Consider the following 17,875-nt stretch of genomic DNA (forward strand, 5'->3'; position numbering starts at 1 on the left):
CTCAGACTGTCCAGGAGCTCAGTGATGCCCTGGTCCAGATCTGGGAGGAAATACCCCAGGACACCATCCGTCGTCTCATTAGGAGCATGCCCTGATGTTTTCAGGCATGTATACAAGCATGTGGTGGCCATACAAACTACTGAGTACCATTTTGAGTTACTGCAATGAAATTTCAGCAAATGGACTAGCCTGCTGCATAATTTTTTCACTTTCATTTTCGGGGTGTCTTTGAATTCAGTCCTCTATAGGTTGATAATTTTCATGTCCATCAAACGATGGGCATCCTTACGTTCCTCACACATTACCAAGTCCATATCAGTATAGATGTTCAGCATGATATTTTTCCCCATTGAGATCTGATGTGTTTTCAAAGTGTTCCTTTAATTTTTTTGAGTAGTGTACAAACGTTGTATTAAAACAAATTCTACAACAGTATGTCTGTTTTTTTCTGTTAGCAATCTCAGATAGAACACCATCCAGTGTGACTAGGATCCAAAATGCAAGAGTAAAGCAGCTGGCTAGTGTTCCGAACCCCAAAGTTTACAATATCAGCACCTTAACCTTTATCCCAACTGTGAAGCATGGTGTTAGGAAGGTTAGGAATTAGAGGAAGTGTATCACTTTGCATCCTCAAGACTTGGTTGACGTGGAATCATTGGCAATCTAAAAGTTGTATTAAAAAAATTCTACAACAGTGTGTCAGCTTTCCTGTTAGCAACCTAAGATAGGTCACTATCCAGTTTTGACTAGGATCCAAAATGCAAGAGTAAATCTGGACAGAAACATTTATTATAATTTCTTCACAAATGAGGCTTTCATTCTTTTGTCACATAGAACCCCCTAAAATTGTCTCCATGTTTAATGTTCTGCTTCAAGACATTCTGTCTAACCAGCCGATGCCTTTTTATTTTCCATTTACTGTTACTGTTCAAGAGCCCTCCAGCGCGTTACTCCTGGTCGTACCCAGCAAGCTATGCTTTTCCAAACATTCGTCTTCATTTAAAACACGTTTCACCAATTTATCAGGCACAATTCATTTTTGGATAACACATATTTAATGATTTACTGTATGCAGAAAGTGCTCCGTTCATTGCATCATTGTGCAGTTCCATCTGTGGGTCTCCATATTGTGTGCTGTACATTATGTTAAGTGACTGGCATGTTTGGTAAGCACAGAATTAACAAGCAAAATAAACATTATAGATCCACAATGGTAGGACTCATTGAAAAAAGCAGACCAGACAGAACTGACGATGCATAAAACATTTTGTTCTCATCGGGTGTACCTTCATTATTTCCAAACTCTACTCGGAAGTACATTAACCACTTGCTTACCGGGCACTTATACCCCCTTCCTGCCCAGGCCAATTTTCAGCTTTCAGCGCTGTCGCACTTTGAATGACAATTGCGCGGTCATGCAACATTGCACCCATATGAAATTTTTATCATTTTTTTCACACAAATAGAGCTTTCTTTTGGTGGTATTTACTCGCCACTGGATGTTTTATTTTTTGCGACGTCTGCGGAAGTTGCGTAATCAAACCTTGATGCCTTTTGATCATAGATCGGTACTTCCTGAAGACTATCTATGATCGAAACGAGTCAAGGTTTGATGACGCAACTTCCGCTGACGTCACATCCGCCCTGTGGAATGCACGCTGCTTGGAGGAGTAACCACCATAGCGGCAGCCATTTTCATACTGATACAGCAGCAAGGCTGAGTACACCAGGTGCCAGGTTACTGGCACTTCTTTTGTGAGTGTAATTGTTGCAGTTATTTCCCCATAATAAGAGTAAAAGCAGTTTTACACAAAGGGATGTCCCCTTTTGTTTCTTCATACATGGTGATTTATTACTTACTCTGCTTGTGGAGGTGAGGAGAAAGTTGGCTTTAGATACAGCTCACTCGGAGGCAGGGGCGGACTGACCATTTGGAAACTTGGGCACTGCCCGAGGGCCCGGGGTCAGTAGGGGGCCCCATGAGATGCCCCTGGTACCTTTTTCATAGGCTTTTTTGAGTTTGGGCAAGGACACAGGGGCCCCATGATACCTTATTTCCCGGGGGCCCCATGAGTTGTCAGTCCGCCCCTGCTTGGAGGAGAAGTGGCCACAAACTACAACAATTGTTTCTCTAAGATAGTCCCAAAAGCATGAATGACCATTTTAGAGATAGGTGATCATTGGATGATGGTGAGTGTCAGTCCATGTGGGGCACTATTCTGAGCACAGTGGGGCACCTGTTGTGTTGTGTTTAAAGAGTTCACAATCAAGAAACTTAAAGTTGAATATCAGCACTTTGCACTATTTTCACTGATTTGGGACTGAGTTATCACATTTTTATATATTTTTGTTGATTTTAGTTGCTTTTTACACCCATTATGCGCAGCCCATATGGTTATGCGTGAAGAGGTTAAGGCTTTTTCTTTCCTGTTTTTACCTGGTGTTCTGGACAGTAAAATATCTCCTGTATTAGAGCACCCCCACTCTGGATGAAGGAGCACAGGGGGCACCTTTGGACAGCTGCAATGTCAGTCTGGAAGGAGGGGAGTGTTAGTCCTCATGCACACTGGTCTTTTTAAAAATGACGGTAGCATTCGCTGTATAAATTGTGTTAAAAACACAAGTTTTCCCACATTTTGTACCGTTTTTGCATTGGTGTTTATCTGCGTTTAGCCACGTTTTTCTGCTAAACTAAACAAATGTTTCCATTCTGCACATGACTTTCTGGAGCAAATGCACTTTCCAAAATGCACAGTCTATTGGCCTTTAGTAAATCAACCCCAAAGTCTTTAATTCTTAATGATCCCATACTCCCATTTTTTGTGTCTCTGGCCCCAAAAGGGTAAGGATACCCCAGTTAAGAAACCCTTATTTGAACTATAAGATAAAACCTTTTTTTTTCAATTTTAGATAGAGTGGAGATGGATTGGAACCCCTGTCGGTTTTTATTGCTGCCTGTGTCCCCGTTAAGGAGATTCTCCCTCTTTAATTGTCCTGTTTACTGTTATAACTGAAAGTAAAAATAAAAGAAAATCACAAATTTTGGGTGTCCACAGAAAAGTAATAGAGGGGAAATCTTCAAATGGGGATACTAGTTCTGGTGACCTGGGGGTCCCCAAAGAATTCCCTTAATTTTCAGACATTTCCTCCCACTTGCTGTTTTGGCTATGGGACAGGAAGTCAGGGGAAATCTCCATAATGGGATACAGATGGAGAAAAAAATTCTGGCAAAATTCACAATCTTCGTACTTCAACACTATCAAAACTGGGAAGAGTAGCAACCCTTAAAATGAATATACTACCCAAAATCCTTTATATATTTTGCACACTCCCCATTCCTATTCCTAATACTTTTTTACCAAATTACAGGTGATATTTACCAAATTTCTCTGGAATAAGAAAAAAACAAGATGTACCACAAACTTACTAATATGCCCCACGTCCAGAGGAGGAGCAGGTCTTCCACACTTAAAATCATATTACTATGCCACTTTACTAGACCAACTTTATTACTGGTGGCATCCTTCCAAAGAAAAAACATGGTCCAACATGGAATTGCTTCCTCACGCCCAGCTTACACCATACAGTATACTGTTCTCACCACAAACTCCCATCTTCAAAACCCATGTCAAACACCCATGCATTCAAGCTACCATACAAGCTTGGTTTGATCTCCTCACCCTAAACCCGACAGAAACCAAACAAATACTTACTCCAATTACAACACTTCATCTCATCACTCCCTCCCTACCTCTGCTACAATGGGAAAACCATGGCATCTCCTTCATACAAGACCTCTATACAACCCATACTTTAGATTCCTTTCAGACCCTTCAGAGAAAATTCAACCTTCCCGACAATGAACAGTTTACATACTTAAGAATAGCTCACTCCCTACAGAAAGTAAATATCCTATTCTCTCTGAAAATCCCATCCACGGCATACCATTATCTTAAACAAACCGCAGTACCCAAAAAAAGGGATCTCAACATTTTACACCTATATAACCAAGTCTCGATTTTCCCTACAAACTTCCTCTCTCTCCAACTGGGAGAAACTCCTTTCTCAACCAATTCTACCACACACATGGGAGAAGACCTTTACAATTACTCATAAACCATCCCGTTGTAGCTCCCACTGGGAATCATACATGAAAATCCTACACCAATGGTACCTAACACCAACCAAACTTTCATTTTACTACCCTCAACGCCCATCCGCCTGTTGGAGAAAATGCAGAGAAACAGGATCAATTCTTCACATACTTTGGGCATGTAAACCCTCAGATCCTATTGGAACAGCATTTTTCAACTTCTCACAATAATAGCTGATACTCCAATCCCACCAAACCAGGCTCTGGCACTCCTCCACATAGGGATCGACAAATTCCCCAGAGATTCTCGTACAATTATTATTCATACACTATCAGCTGCTAAGACTAATCTTACTAAGCTATGGAACTCTACTAAATCTCCCTCCCTCTCCACACTTATATCAGATCTCAACACACAATGCGACATGGAAAGGAGAACAGCTCCCACCAACACATCCTACCACAAGTTCAAACTCCAATGGTCTCGATGGCTACAGAACCCAAACTGAACAGTAAAAGATTGACACAATTCCTCTGCAATTCCTAGACCCTTCATCCAAGACTGGTGCATATCTCCCCCCTATCCCCCTACCCACCCGCCCCCATCCTTCCACATGCTCCTCTCCCTCTCTACGTAACAACACCACCACCTCAATACGGTTCACACCTAACTGAGCATACCTCTCAGGTCAATGCAACTTAGACATTTGTAATCCCCAGCCAAATGGTGGGGAACACACATCACACTAACGCCTTGTTCTACTTGACTGTGAACTGTATTTCATGTTCTGCACTATTCTTATACCCTGTTGTTATACTGAAATACTTCAATAAAAAATATTGAAATATAAAAAAATTCTGGCAGGGGTAATAACCCTCCATTGCTCTATCCAAAATGAAAAAAAAAAATAGTTTTGGCTATAGTTCTAAATTAAACTCTAGCCCTTGTTGGCATATTCATGACCAGATCAGAGGTGTGTGTTGCAGAGGTATATAGACATAATAGCAAACCTGCTTTCAATCTATTCCAGCATCGCTCAGGATCAGCACATAGAAGATTACAGGCCATACAGTCACAGAAACATTGCATGTTCCCTGTCTGGCACTGGCTCTTCTTCATAATACCGAATCCCAGCAGAGATTACAGTAAAACCAGCCTCCAGTAGTCAGAGTCACAATGTACATGTAGACCCAATGGCTATTACTTTATTCCCTTATGGGATTTGTTCACTTGTCCCGAGGAGATCTCTACTGTATTGTCAGAAAACATCAATGGGATTTTTGAGCCAAAGTAAAATCTCAGATTACAGTCATACCTGAGGCTGGAGGTTGTGAAGTCCCCTGTGAGTTACTCTCAAATCGTTTGCAAGCAAGGCAAGGTAAAACGGCCTATCTTTAAAGAGCAACTCCACTTTCCTTGAGAAAAAAAAATGTTCTCCTCTAAGTAACCTAAGCACATTGCTGGAAATTTAACAAACTTTGCTGCAGATTCCTTCCTTTTGTTATTCAGAAGAAATAGCTGGTTGTTTGTTTCCATATGCAGAGAGAAGCTGCACAGGAGTGATTTTATAATCATCAATCAGCTTGCAGGGTTTTAATGAGGAAAGTGGCAGGGTCTGCACTTTTAGACTTGATTTCCCTTTGGGAGTATCTCACCAAACAAATGACATTTTTGCTGCAGGTGATGCCCAAAATCTGACTTGTATATTAGTGAAGACCTCTGGAAAAAACAGGGAGCCAATCATATAAACAGGAAATGACATATCAGGGGGGTATATCATATCCATATTCTGATCCTTCCAGGTCACGGCTCATGCGCATATTCTTTTCGGAAAAATGATCATGCAATTTGACCATCAATGAGTCGAAAATCGGTCGTTTTTCACGAATTTTCCAACATGCCCAATCACTGAAAAGGGGAGGAACCACAAAAATCTGCCGGTGCCATTGACCCACTAACAGAGCGAAAATCAGCCGATTATTCTTAGGTCCGATTTTCGGAGGAAACATTGGTCGATTTTCGACCCATGTATGGCTGGCCTAATGGAAGGTTGTAGCCCCTGTCAGATTTTATTTTGCCATCTGTGTCTCATTGTGGAGATTTCCCTTCACTTCCTGTTCCATAGCCAAACAGGATATGATAGAAAATCCTGGCAAATTAAGGGAATCCCTTGGGGACCCCCAGGTCACCAGAACTAGTGTCCCCATTGGAAGATGTCCCCTCTATTGCTTTTCTGGGGACAACCCAAAATTTGGGATTTTCTTTTACTTTCACTTTCAATGACAATGGTAAACAGAACAAATAGAGAGGGGGGATCTCCCTATGGGGGCACAGAGAGCAATAAAAACTGACAGGTGTTCTAATCCGTCTGCTTTCTATACAAAACTAAAAAAAAGTTTTGTCTTTAGTTATGCTTTAACCATTTACTGCGACAGGTCGGCTCATACAGGCACAATCACGTATCTGAATGTCACGGCTTTCCTCTGGGTCAGCTCACGTATGCACACGCGAACCCGGACGTGCTGACGCTGGCTGCAGGGCAAGTGAATCAGCAGGTCCTGGCCAATGACTTATGGGTAGGACCCACTGATCGGCTCAACGAATGACAAAAGAGAGCCCTGTGTTGGTAAACAAAACAGAACTCTCTTCATACAGCATTGATGTGCCATTTTTAAAACTGGCACATTGCTTAGTAAAATACCATGCAGTAAACACACTAAACATCGCGAGGCACATATTTAACCCCTTGATCACCCTAGATGTTAACCCTTTCCCAGCCAGTGTTATTAGTACAGTGACAGTGTATATTTTTTAGCACTGATCACTGTATTCGTGTCACTGGGGATGTCAGTGGCAGTTAGTCAGGGCCCCTCAGTGTCAGTTACTGTCAGATTGCCTGCCGCACTATCACAGTTCCACTATAAGTTGCTGATCACCACCATTAGTAGTATAAATAAATAAAAATTCCAGTATCTATACCAGGGGTCTCCAAACTTTTCAAACAAAGGGCCGGTTCATGGTCCTTCAGACTTTAAGAGGGCCGGAATGTGGCCAGTGGGGATAGAACATTTTTCGGGCCCTGCATCAGTGAGAATAAACATGGCCTCAGGGATGGTAGTCACTAATAAGAAGAGTAGTGCCCCATCATAGGTATTAATGGGAGGAATATAAATACATAAGTGTTATCAATAGTTGGTGTCAATGTGAGGAATATTGCTTCATATCATTGGGAGAAATAGTGCCCCAAGGGCCAGATAAAGGCTAGCAAAGGGCCACATTCGGCCCTCAGGCCGCAGTTTGGAGACCCCTGATCTATACCATAGTTTGTAGGCGCTATAACTTTCATGCAAACCAATCAATATACACTTACTAGGATTATTTGTTTTACCAAAGACATAGCAAAATACATTTTTGCCAAAATTTATTAAATTTGATTTTTTTTTCAGTTTTTTTATTGCATGTTTTTTTTTTGGGGGGGGGGGGGGGCAAAATGTTGGGTATCTTCTCGTTTATATTGCAACAAATGAAAAACCCAGTGGTGATCAAATTTCACCAAAAGAAAGCTATGTTGTGTGGAAAAAAATGCTTTAAATTTAATTTGTATACAGCATTACATGACCAAGCAATCACCAGTTAAAGTAGAGCATTGCTGAACTGCACAAAAATGTCCCAGTCATGAAGAGGGTAAAATCTTCCAGAGCTTAAAGTGGTAGTAAACTCTCAAACTTGACTTTTACCTACAGGTAAGCTTATAATAAAATGTACTTGTAGGTAAAAATGAATATCTCCTAAATGTTCACCAAGATATTCTAGGGAGCAGCAGCCTGTGACGTCACCAGCACATGTGCTCTGAAGTATTGGCATACCTCTGCCATTTCTTCAGAGTTCTGTGCCGCACCTGGAAGGAAGACTGGGTGAAGATGGAAGCCTCTGCAGCGGTGACAGCGCGCTACTGGAGGGCTTCACTCTTAGGTAAGTCTTTCATAATAAAGAAGTGCTGCTCCTACTTATAAAAGTGATGTATGAATGTCAGAAAACTGATGGGTCACACACACACTGCATCACTTCCACCTTGTATGGAAGACGTCAACACTTCGTATTGCCCAACGAACGATTTTTTTTAGATTGGTTAATGTGGGCCACAATTTTGACCAACGAATGAATGCCTTTCATCGTTGGATGACCGATCAGTCGATTTTCTAATCATGTATTACCACGTTTAGGTTTCATCAGGGTGGATTTGATTTAAATCAATCTGATTTAAATCACGATTTAAATCACGATTTAAATCACTAGTCAGTAAGGCTTGATTTAAATCCTAGTTTTCTACATAAAGACTAATTCTTGCTGGTATAACTTTAATATGCAAGTAGATGAAGATTTTTAGAATAACAATTTTTCATATTAGTTTTTTTATCCCCAGTTTAATAGGTTAATCATTCATATTTGGACAACTTTTCTGTTGTACTTAGGAAGGAGAAAAATAATCATTACCTTAATAATAACAATTTAAATAGATTTATTCAACTGAAACAATAACATTCCAGCATATGTTATTTGCTTAAACAAACATCCATGTTTGTTAACTAATTTGGCTAAACAAAATATATATATTTTAAGAAACTTAGACTGTCAGCCCCTTCCTCCTCACACTTAGTTTGACATTCTTCTTGTGCAGATCTATTCCACTCCAAACAATCAGAAAAATATTGTTTCTATTCTATTCACTGAACTTCTTGAAACTTAGCACTGAAGGGGTTGATTCTGTATTCATAGGTTTGTAGAAGTTAGGATGAAGGTCTTTTTCTTAACTCTGTTCATGTTATAACATTTTTGCTGTGAAGAAGAGGCATGTGATCTCCGCTGAGTCAAATTCAGTTTTGAGAACTGCAAAAGTAAACCGAGCATCTGTGATAATATCTTGTAGGCAGAGAAACTGCCCAATAATCTTACAAAAACCTCTGGAAGAGCATGACATTGTGAATGGATTAATGGAATTTATTTAAAAAATTAAACATATACAGCCTTATTCTACATAATTAAAAAATTAATCTTTATTTCATGATGGAATAACCTTTGGATGGTAATATATTTTCCTCAAAAAGCATTTTATTTAAAAAAAATCCGATTTAAATAAAACAAATCCGATTTAAATAAAAAAAATCAGATTTTTTTCCACCCTGGGTTTCATCCATTTCATCTATTTAGTTTCATTTTTGGAAATCTGTTTTTTTCATATTATTGCCCCTCTACTGTGGGTCAATCCTATCTATACCATAACCCACTTGGATCTCGCTGGTGTACCTCTCTAAAATGAGAGGCTGTGTTACTTGAAACCCTTTTTTATATTTGTGATATGTTCCCTAATCCTAGTTGATAGTTTCCATGTACTTCTGCCTACATATTGTTGCTGGCGTGGATATTCTATGACATGTCACATATGAGCTAGAACAGGTGATGAATTTCTCTATTTTATACTCCTTTGTTGTTTCTGAAGATTGAAACTGTGCTATTTTCATCCTTTGTCTATGGCTAGTTTTATATGGAAGACACCTATTGCACCTGTAGAATCCCTTTAGATCTTTAAACATCTTATTCCATTTGGGGGGGGGGGGGGTTGATCACATTGTGCACCAGCTGATTCCTAAGATTTGGTGCTTTTTTGTATATAAATTTAGGCTGGTTAGGTATGATATTCGCCAAAAAGCTATCTAGCTTCCAAATGGGCTAATGTCTTCTTATAATTTCAAATAATTTAGATTGTCTATTGAACCCCGTGATGAATGCCCCTCAAAAAGATTTCTTCTTATCCCGCCTTCCTTCCTTCTCCTCCAATAACTGTTCTCTCTTCATATTTCTTATTTAGTTTGTCATAAATTCCAAGTTTTTTTTCTTTCTACTCTTTTTCTTTAAATCGGTTGACTAAGATCTCTGCTTGTTCATCATAATCGTCAATCTGTCTGCAATTCCTCCTTATTCTCATAAATTTGACCTTTGGGTATATTGATTATCCATCTTGGGTGGTGGCAACTAGCTGTTGTGTAGCCATTCCTGTCAGTTTTTTTGAAGAATGTTTTGGTACTCAAAGAGTCGTGTTTCTTGAAAATTTCCAAATCTAGATAATTGATGTTTTGGATACTCTAATTACCTGAGAAAGAGATATTATATTTATTTTGATTATTTCTCGAAAAAAAATTATGGTAGGTTTTAGCAGCAGCTAACCAAAATTTGCAGATTCATTCTATACACTATTAAGTCTCTTATAATGTACTAGTATAAGATGCATGCAATTAATCCTACCAAATTATGCCTTTACCTTGCAGGTTTTTTTTTTTTTAATCTTTACTACCACTTTAAGTGGTTAATAATACAGAGCCAACTATTCCACAATCCATACAACTGTTTCATTCTTGTTGGCTATCATCAGAGAAGTATATGGAAACAATGGCTTCTAATAAATAGGGCTTGAGAAGCAACAAACAGTCCTCATGTCCACTGGGTGAGTGCCTCTGAAGAACTTTTCTCCTGGTAGGAGAAAAAATATGTATTTATTATTTTTGGTTGTAGGAGCCTGTAAAGCATTGTACCATCAATCAGCAGATCGCTGGTGCCATGCAAGTCTCCTGCAGACCTGTCAGTATATCAGGAATGTATAGGCAAGCAGATATACTGACAGGAAGAATCAATGAACTACCACGGAGCTCCACAGCACCCTGGTAGTTCATTAAGAAAGCCGCTAAGGCTGTCAAGATTTGTAGGTCATTTATTCACAGAACTCTGTGAATTAAGGATGTGGCCATGTGGGCGGAGCCCTGCTGCGCTGATTTAAAAAAAACTGACCGCTAGTACTGGGAACTTCTCCCCGTACTACTGTCAAAGGGATGTGGGGGAGATCGGGCAGCTGCTGCAGCATTGGGAGCATGTTACATCAGGGGTTAAAATTTAGAGTCCAGACCTACTAGCCGGTCACAAAACTTACTCTCCACCATTTGCCCCACCCAACCTTGCCCAGGTCCGCCCCCAACCATGCCCCCTTAAAGCTTATGAAATTACATTTTTATTTAGAATAAATAGTCCAAAATATAAAACTGTACACAGTAATGTATATCCCAGCTCCCCTGTACTCCATTATAGTGATATGACATGTATACAGTAATGTATATCCCAGCTCCCCTGTACTCCATTATAGTGATATGACATGTATACAGTAATGTATATCCCCCTCCCCTGTACTCCATTATAGTGATATGACATGTATACAGTAATGTATATCCCAGCTCCCCTGTACTCCATTATAGTGATATGACATGTATACAGTAATGTATATCCCCCTCCCCTGTACTCCATTATAGTGATATGACATGTATCCAGTAATGTATATCCCCCTCCCCTGTACTCCATTATAGTGATATGACATGTATACAGTAATGTATATCCCCCCCTCCCCTGTACTCCATTATAGTGATATGACATGTATCCAGTAATGTATATCCCAGCTCCCCTGTACTCCATTATAGTGATATGACATGTATACAGTAATGTATATCCCCCTCCCCTGTACTCCATTATAGTGATATGACATGTATACAGTAATGTATATCCCCCCTCCCCTGTACTCCATTATAGTGATATGACATGTATCCAGTAATGTATATCCCCCTCCCCTGTACTCCATTATAGTGATAGGACATGTATACAGTAATGTATATCCCTCCTCCCCTGTACTCCATTATAGTGATATGACATGTATACAGTAATGTATATCCCCCTCCCCTGTACTCCATTATAGTGATATGACATGTACCCAGTAATGTATATCCCAGTTCCCCTGTACTCCATTATAGTGATATGACATGTATACAGTAATGTATATCCCCCTCCCCTGTACTCCATTATAGTGATATGACATGTATACAGTATGTATATCCCCCTCCCCTGTACTCCATTATAGTGATATGACATGTATACAGTATGTATATCCCCCTCCCCTGTACTCCATTATAGTGATATGACATGTATACAGTAATGTATATCCCCCCTCCCCTGTACTCCATTATAGTGATATGACGTATATACAGTAATGTATATCCCAGCTCCCCTGTACTCCATTATAGTGATATGACATGTACACAGTAATGTATATCCCCCCCCCCCTGTACTCCATTATAGTGATATGACATGTATACAGTAATGTATATCCCCCTCCCCTGTACTCCATTATAGTGATAGGACATGTATACAGTATGTATATCCCCCTCCCCTGTACTCCATTATAGTGATATGACATGTATACAGTAATGTATATCCCAGCTCCCCTGTACTCCATTATAGTGATATGACATGTATACAGTAATGTATATCCCCCTCCCCTGTACTCCATTATAGTGATATGACATGTATACAGTAATGTATATCCCAGCTCCCCTGTACTCCATTATAGTGATATGACGTGTATACAGTAATGTATATCCCCCTCCCCTGTACTCCATTATAGTGATATGACATGTATACTATATGTATATCCCCCTCCCCTGTACTCCATTATAGTGATATGACATGTATACAGTAATGTATATCCCCCCTCCCCTGTACTCCATTATAGTGATATGACATGTATACAGTAATGTATATCCCCCCTCCCCTGTACTCCATTATAGTGATATGACGTGTATACAGTAATGTATATCCCCCCTCCCCTGTACTCCATTATAGTGATATGACGTGTATACAGTAATGTATATCCCAGCTCCCCTGTACTCCATTATAGCGATATGACATGTATACAGTAATGTATATCCCAGCTCCCCTGTACTCCATTATAGCGATATGACATGTATACAGTAATGTATATCCCAGCTCCCCTGTACTCCATTATAGTGATATGACATGTATACAGTAATGTATATCCCCCCTCCCCTGTACTCCATTATAGTGATATGACATGTATACAGTAATGTATATCCCCCTCCCCTGTACTCCATTATAGTGATATGACGTGTATACAGTAATGTATATCCCCCTCCACTGTACTCCATTATAGTGATATGACCTGTATACAGTAATGTATATCCCCTCTCCCCTGTACTCCATTATAGTGATAGGACATGTATACAGTAATGTATATCCCAGCTCCCCTGTACTCCATTATAGTGATATGACATGTATACAGTAATGTATATCCCAGCTCCCCTGTACTCCATTATAGTGATATGACATGTATACAGTAATGTATATCCCCCTCCCCTGTACTCCATTATAGTGATATGACATGTATACAGTAATGTATATCCCCCTCCACTGTACTCCATTATAGTGATATGACATGTATACAGTAATGTATATCCCCCTCCCCTGTACTCCATTATAGTGATATGACATGTATAGAGTAATGTATATCCCCCCTCCCCTGTACTCCATTATGGTGATATGACTTGTACACAGTAATGTATATCCCCCCTCCCCTGTACTCCATTATAGTGATAGGACATGTTGTATACAGTACTTACTGTCCCCCCGAGTCCCCCGCAGTGGTGGAGAGGGTGTCTCCTCTCAGCGGAGGAGAGCGGACCTGTCCCCTAGGCGGCGGTGCCGCAGAAGCCGGAAACCGGAAGTTGTCAACCGGAACTCGGCTTCACAATGAGGCTTGGATGGCAGGTGCAGTCGCTCCATGCTTCATCTGTGCTCACCGTTCGCAGCCGCTCGCCACAGAGGAATTTCTCCTTGCATTTGGTGGGCAGGCGAGCGGCTTTTTCAAGCCCGGTGTTACATGTTCCACCCTAAAAATGGGTGGACCATGTAACATGTTCCCGAAGGTGAACTTATCCTTTAAAAAACGCACCAAAAGCCCAAACTCATTTGGGTACATCACGTGCTTGGATGTTCATTCTGTTGGCCAGAATTTTAATTTATTCAAGCCAATGAAGTGAATGAATGCTCAAGCGCTAAACACACCTAGAGTGTAGGCATGTTTACATGCGGTTAGGTGTGTCGAGCATTTTTCCTACATTGTACCTGCTCACATCAGGGTGCAACCGGTGGAGCACCAAAGTGAAATGGCTTTGGGGATGTGCAGAAAGGGGGAGCCTGCTGGATTGAGGGATAAGGTACAGGAATATTGCATTTTAAAGCATCCTAGACAAAAAAATTAGCATTCAACCCTTGCATTGCTGGGGTAGTTTTGAATTTATCGGAGTTTAGCTTTAACTTCTCTCTTTGAAGTATAACTATACCTTGCTATGGAAGAAGGTAAGTGCAGTAATATAAACTGACAAAAATCGATAGAAAACAGTATTATTATTCTTCGTACACACTGACTGGTTGCTATTGGTGCCTATCCAGGAGAAATATTAATAACTAAGTTTCCTATCTTCCTTCCCTGTCTGGCTTGCTGTTCTTTGCTTGTAATTATGCACTTTGTGACCTGAAGAACGGCCTTGTCTTGTAGGTTTGGTATCTGCTGGGATGGGTCTGTTATCTGCAAGCCAAGGAGCCCGAAGAGGAGGAAGCTTTCAAGGACTCTGCCAGGATGTATCTGAGGAAAGCCAAAAAGGTAGACAGCTGCTCTGTGCATATCTTGATCCGTTCCATCCCCTGTGGTTCACCTGTCACTGGAAGTAAGAGCTTCAGTTCTTACCTCCTGAAATGAGAAATGTGCACCAAGGCTGGCATGTATAAAACATTCTTCCTTTTTTTTTTTCAAGAAGAAAAGCAGATGCAGCAAGATACGTATTTGTGTTTGTATTTATGTGTGAATATGTTTTTATTGTTCATCGCTGTGAAGTTGCATTTGTTCCTTTTCATTATGATCAAAAAGATTTGAAAGGGAGCTGGTGAAATAGTTTTCGACAAACAAGAAAGGGATTACTTTCAGCCGTGACAAAATCTTGCTTATCTTTCCCTTTTGGTTGAAACATACTCGCCTGCAAATAGAATACTTTATTATGTTTGTTTTGTATCAGTTTTCTTTTTTTCAGTTGAAGCTTTGTTTTGCTTTTCAAGGGTTTCTTATTTCGTTTATTGTCAGGCAAAGTGATTATCCAGTTGATATTAAAAGCTTTATTGTGGCATGGGCAATCTGCACAATGCTAACTGAGGCTGACCTACTGCGGGTGGCACTTGTGCTGTTAAAGAAAAGCCCAAAAAGTCAGTGGAGGCATATAAAGGGTACGGTTCACTGTAATGTAGTTATATATGATATGTTTTAGTAATAGTAGGTGTCACCTGTGCTGCTACACAAGAGCCCAAAAAGTCACTTGGTGTCGTGATCTGATATTTCATAGCAATAATAGGTGAAACTTGTTCTGCAACATAAGAGCCCAAACAGTTATATTGTAAAGCGCTGAGCAAACTGTTGGAGCTATATACATCCTGTATAATAATAATAAGTCAAAGGCAATGTAGGGTGCATATTAGGGTACAGTGTGTGTGTATATATATATATATATATATATATATATATATATACACTCACACAGTTAGATCCAGGGGTGGACTGACCATTTAGAAACTCGGGCACTGCCCGGGGTCAGTAGGGGGCCCCATGAGATGCCCCTGGTACCTTTTTCATAGGCTTTTTTAAGTTTGGGCAAGGACACAGGGGCCCCATGATCCCCTATTGCCCGGGGGCCCCATGAGTTGTCAGTCCGCCCCTGGTTAGATCAATATATATTTGGACACAGGCACAATTATAGGTTTTTCAGGTATTTACCAAAACATATTCAAGCTATCGTTATATAATGGATATGGGCTGAAAGTGAACATTCTCAGGTTTAATTTGAGTGTATATACTTCCAAATTGGAGGAAGGGTTTAGGAATTACAGATCTTAAGAGTAGTTTCCTCCTTTCTGATGCTTTGCCAGGCTCTAACTGCAGCTGTCTTCAGTTGATCTTTGTGGGTCTTTCTGCCTTTAGGTTTGCCTTCAGCAAGTGAAATGTATGCTCAATTGGGTTGAGATCAGGTGACTGACTTGGCCATTGCAGAATATTCCACTTTTTTGAGCTTGCATGGTGATTTTCTTCAATCCTTCTCATCAGAAGACACTCCTGTCAAGGTGTTAACATCCATGAATGGCCTGGGTGTCTCTGTGAGATAGTTGCAGTTTCATCTTTGTTAAATTTTTGTTTCACTTTTGCTCCAGTATTCTGACTGATAAGTAAAGCTTTACTGATCTTCTTGTAGCCTTAACCTTTCTTGTGTAAAGAAATTATTTTCTTTCTCAGGCCTTGACATTTCTCTTCCATGTGGTGCCATTGCTGACAGCATACAATGGGAAGGGGTTTTTATTTTGTTAAGGAATGCCCTTTTATAATGAACTGTCTTCTGGACACCTGTTTAATGAATAATTAGACTCACCTGTAGTTGAATTCTTGTTAATTAATATTTTGTTGTCTAAAATTTAGCTTTGCTCCTAAGACTTTCATTGGGGTGTATTCATTTTTGCAGCATGGTCTTGTATGAATTTGTTAGGAAAAATACTTTTTTGTGTGTGCAAATTAACAAATCTTGTTTGCAATCAACGGCCCGTATTTGTGGGAGTATTTTGTAGTATATTAGTAGTATTTAGTAGCAAGGAAAGTTCACAGATGGGCTTATTGCATACGTGGCAACCTATCACGGTACCACGCTTGGATTCACTATGCTCTTGAGAGCGACCAATTCTTTCACAAATGTTTGTAGAAGCAGTCTGCATGCTTTGGTGCTTGATTTTATACACCTGTGGCCACGATGGTGATTGGAACACCTGAATCCAATGAATTGGAGGGGTGTACCAATATTTCTGCCAATACAGTGTGTGTGTGTGTATACATACATACATATATATATATATATATATATATATATATATTTTTTTTTTTTTTTTTTTTTTTCAGCAGAGGCCATAGAAAATAAAATGGTGGGCGTTACATATTATGCCACACAGTATTTGAGCAGCGGCTTTTCAAATGCAAATTTTTTGGGAAAAATACACTTAAATTAATTTTAATAGACAAAAACACAATATAATACCCAATTGTTTGGAAAAATATAAAAGATGGATGTTACGCCAAGTATATAGCCACCAAACATGTCACATTTTATAATTTTGCAGAAGCCCAGGGAATGGCGCCATACTCCAGTACCTAAAAATCTCCATTTACATATGAATGTGGGACCAACGTGTGCATTCACATTTGCATGTGAGCATGCAGAAATGGGCCACTTTAAATTTTTAAAATTATTTTATTATTTATTTTATTTACTCGTTTTACACTGTAACTTAATTTTTTTTATCACTTTTATTGCTATCAGAAGGGATGAACAACATCTATTGTGATAGCATGGGCCATGACAGGTCCGCTTTATGGAGAGATCTGGGGTCTATTAAACCTCATATTTCTCTTCTGCCCTCCAAAGCATCAGATCAAACTAAGATCGGTTTGATCCAATGCTTTTACAAGCCGGTAATGCCTTGTTTACATGAGACCGAAACCTGAATTGAAGAAACTGTTGTCACTTCCGATTTCTGATGTCACGCAGTGGGAAGAATGACATTAGTTCCTATGATTGTGTCTCAGGAACTGGATGCTGTCGGTTGCATCTTTGCCGGGCTCCCCGATTGCTCAGGAGATTCCAATAAAAGTGGCGGCAGGAAGAAAAATATATTTGAAATATATTTTTAAAATATTCCTCCCAAATATATTGACATATATTTGAAATGCTCTCTCTCTCTCTCTATATATATATATATATATATATATATAATTATTATTATACAGTATTTATAAAGCGCCAATAGTTCGC

The 17,875-nt window shown here is 39.7% G+C and overlaps 1 protein-coding gene across 1 annotated transcript in view; it reads left to right on the plus strand.

Moving 5' to 3' along the window:
* The window catches only part of LOC149470197 (uncharacterized), a 693,606-nt gene that overhangs the window by 564,458 nt on the left and 111,273 nt on the right, over positions 1–17,875 (plus strand). The window contains 1 exon segment of the mRNA XM_089666341.1: positions 14,539–14,643. Coding sequence (XP_089522467.1) covers positions 14,539–14,643 — 105 coding nt within the window.

Source organism: Staurois parvus, unplaced genomic scaffold (assembly GCF_062004578.1).
Source record: "Staurois parvus isolate SC_StPar_1 unplaced genomic scaffold, SC_StPar_1.0 ptg000051l, whole genome shotgun sequence".
NCBI lineage: Eukaryota > Metazoa > Chordata > Amphibia > Anura > Ranidae > Staurois > Staurois parvus.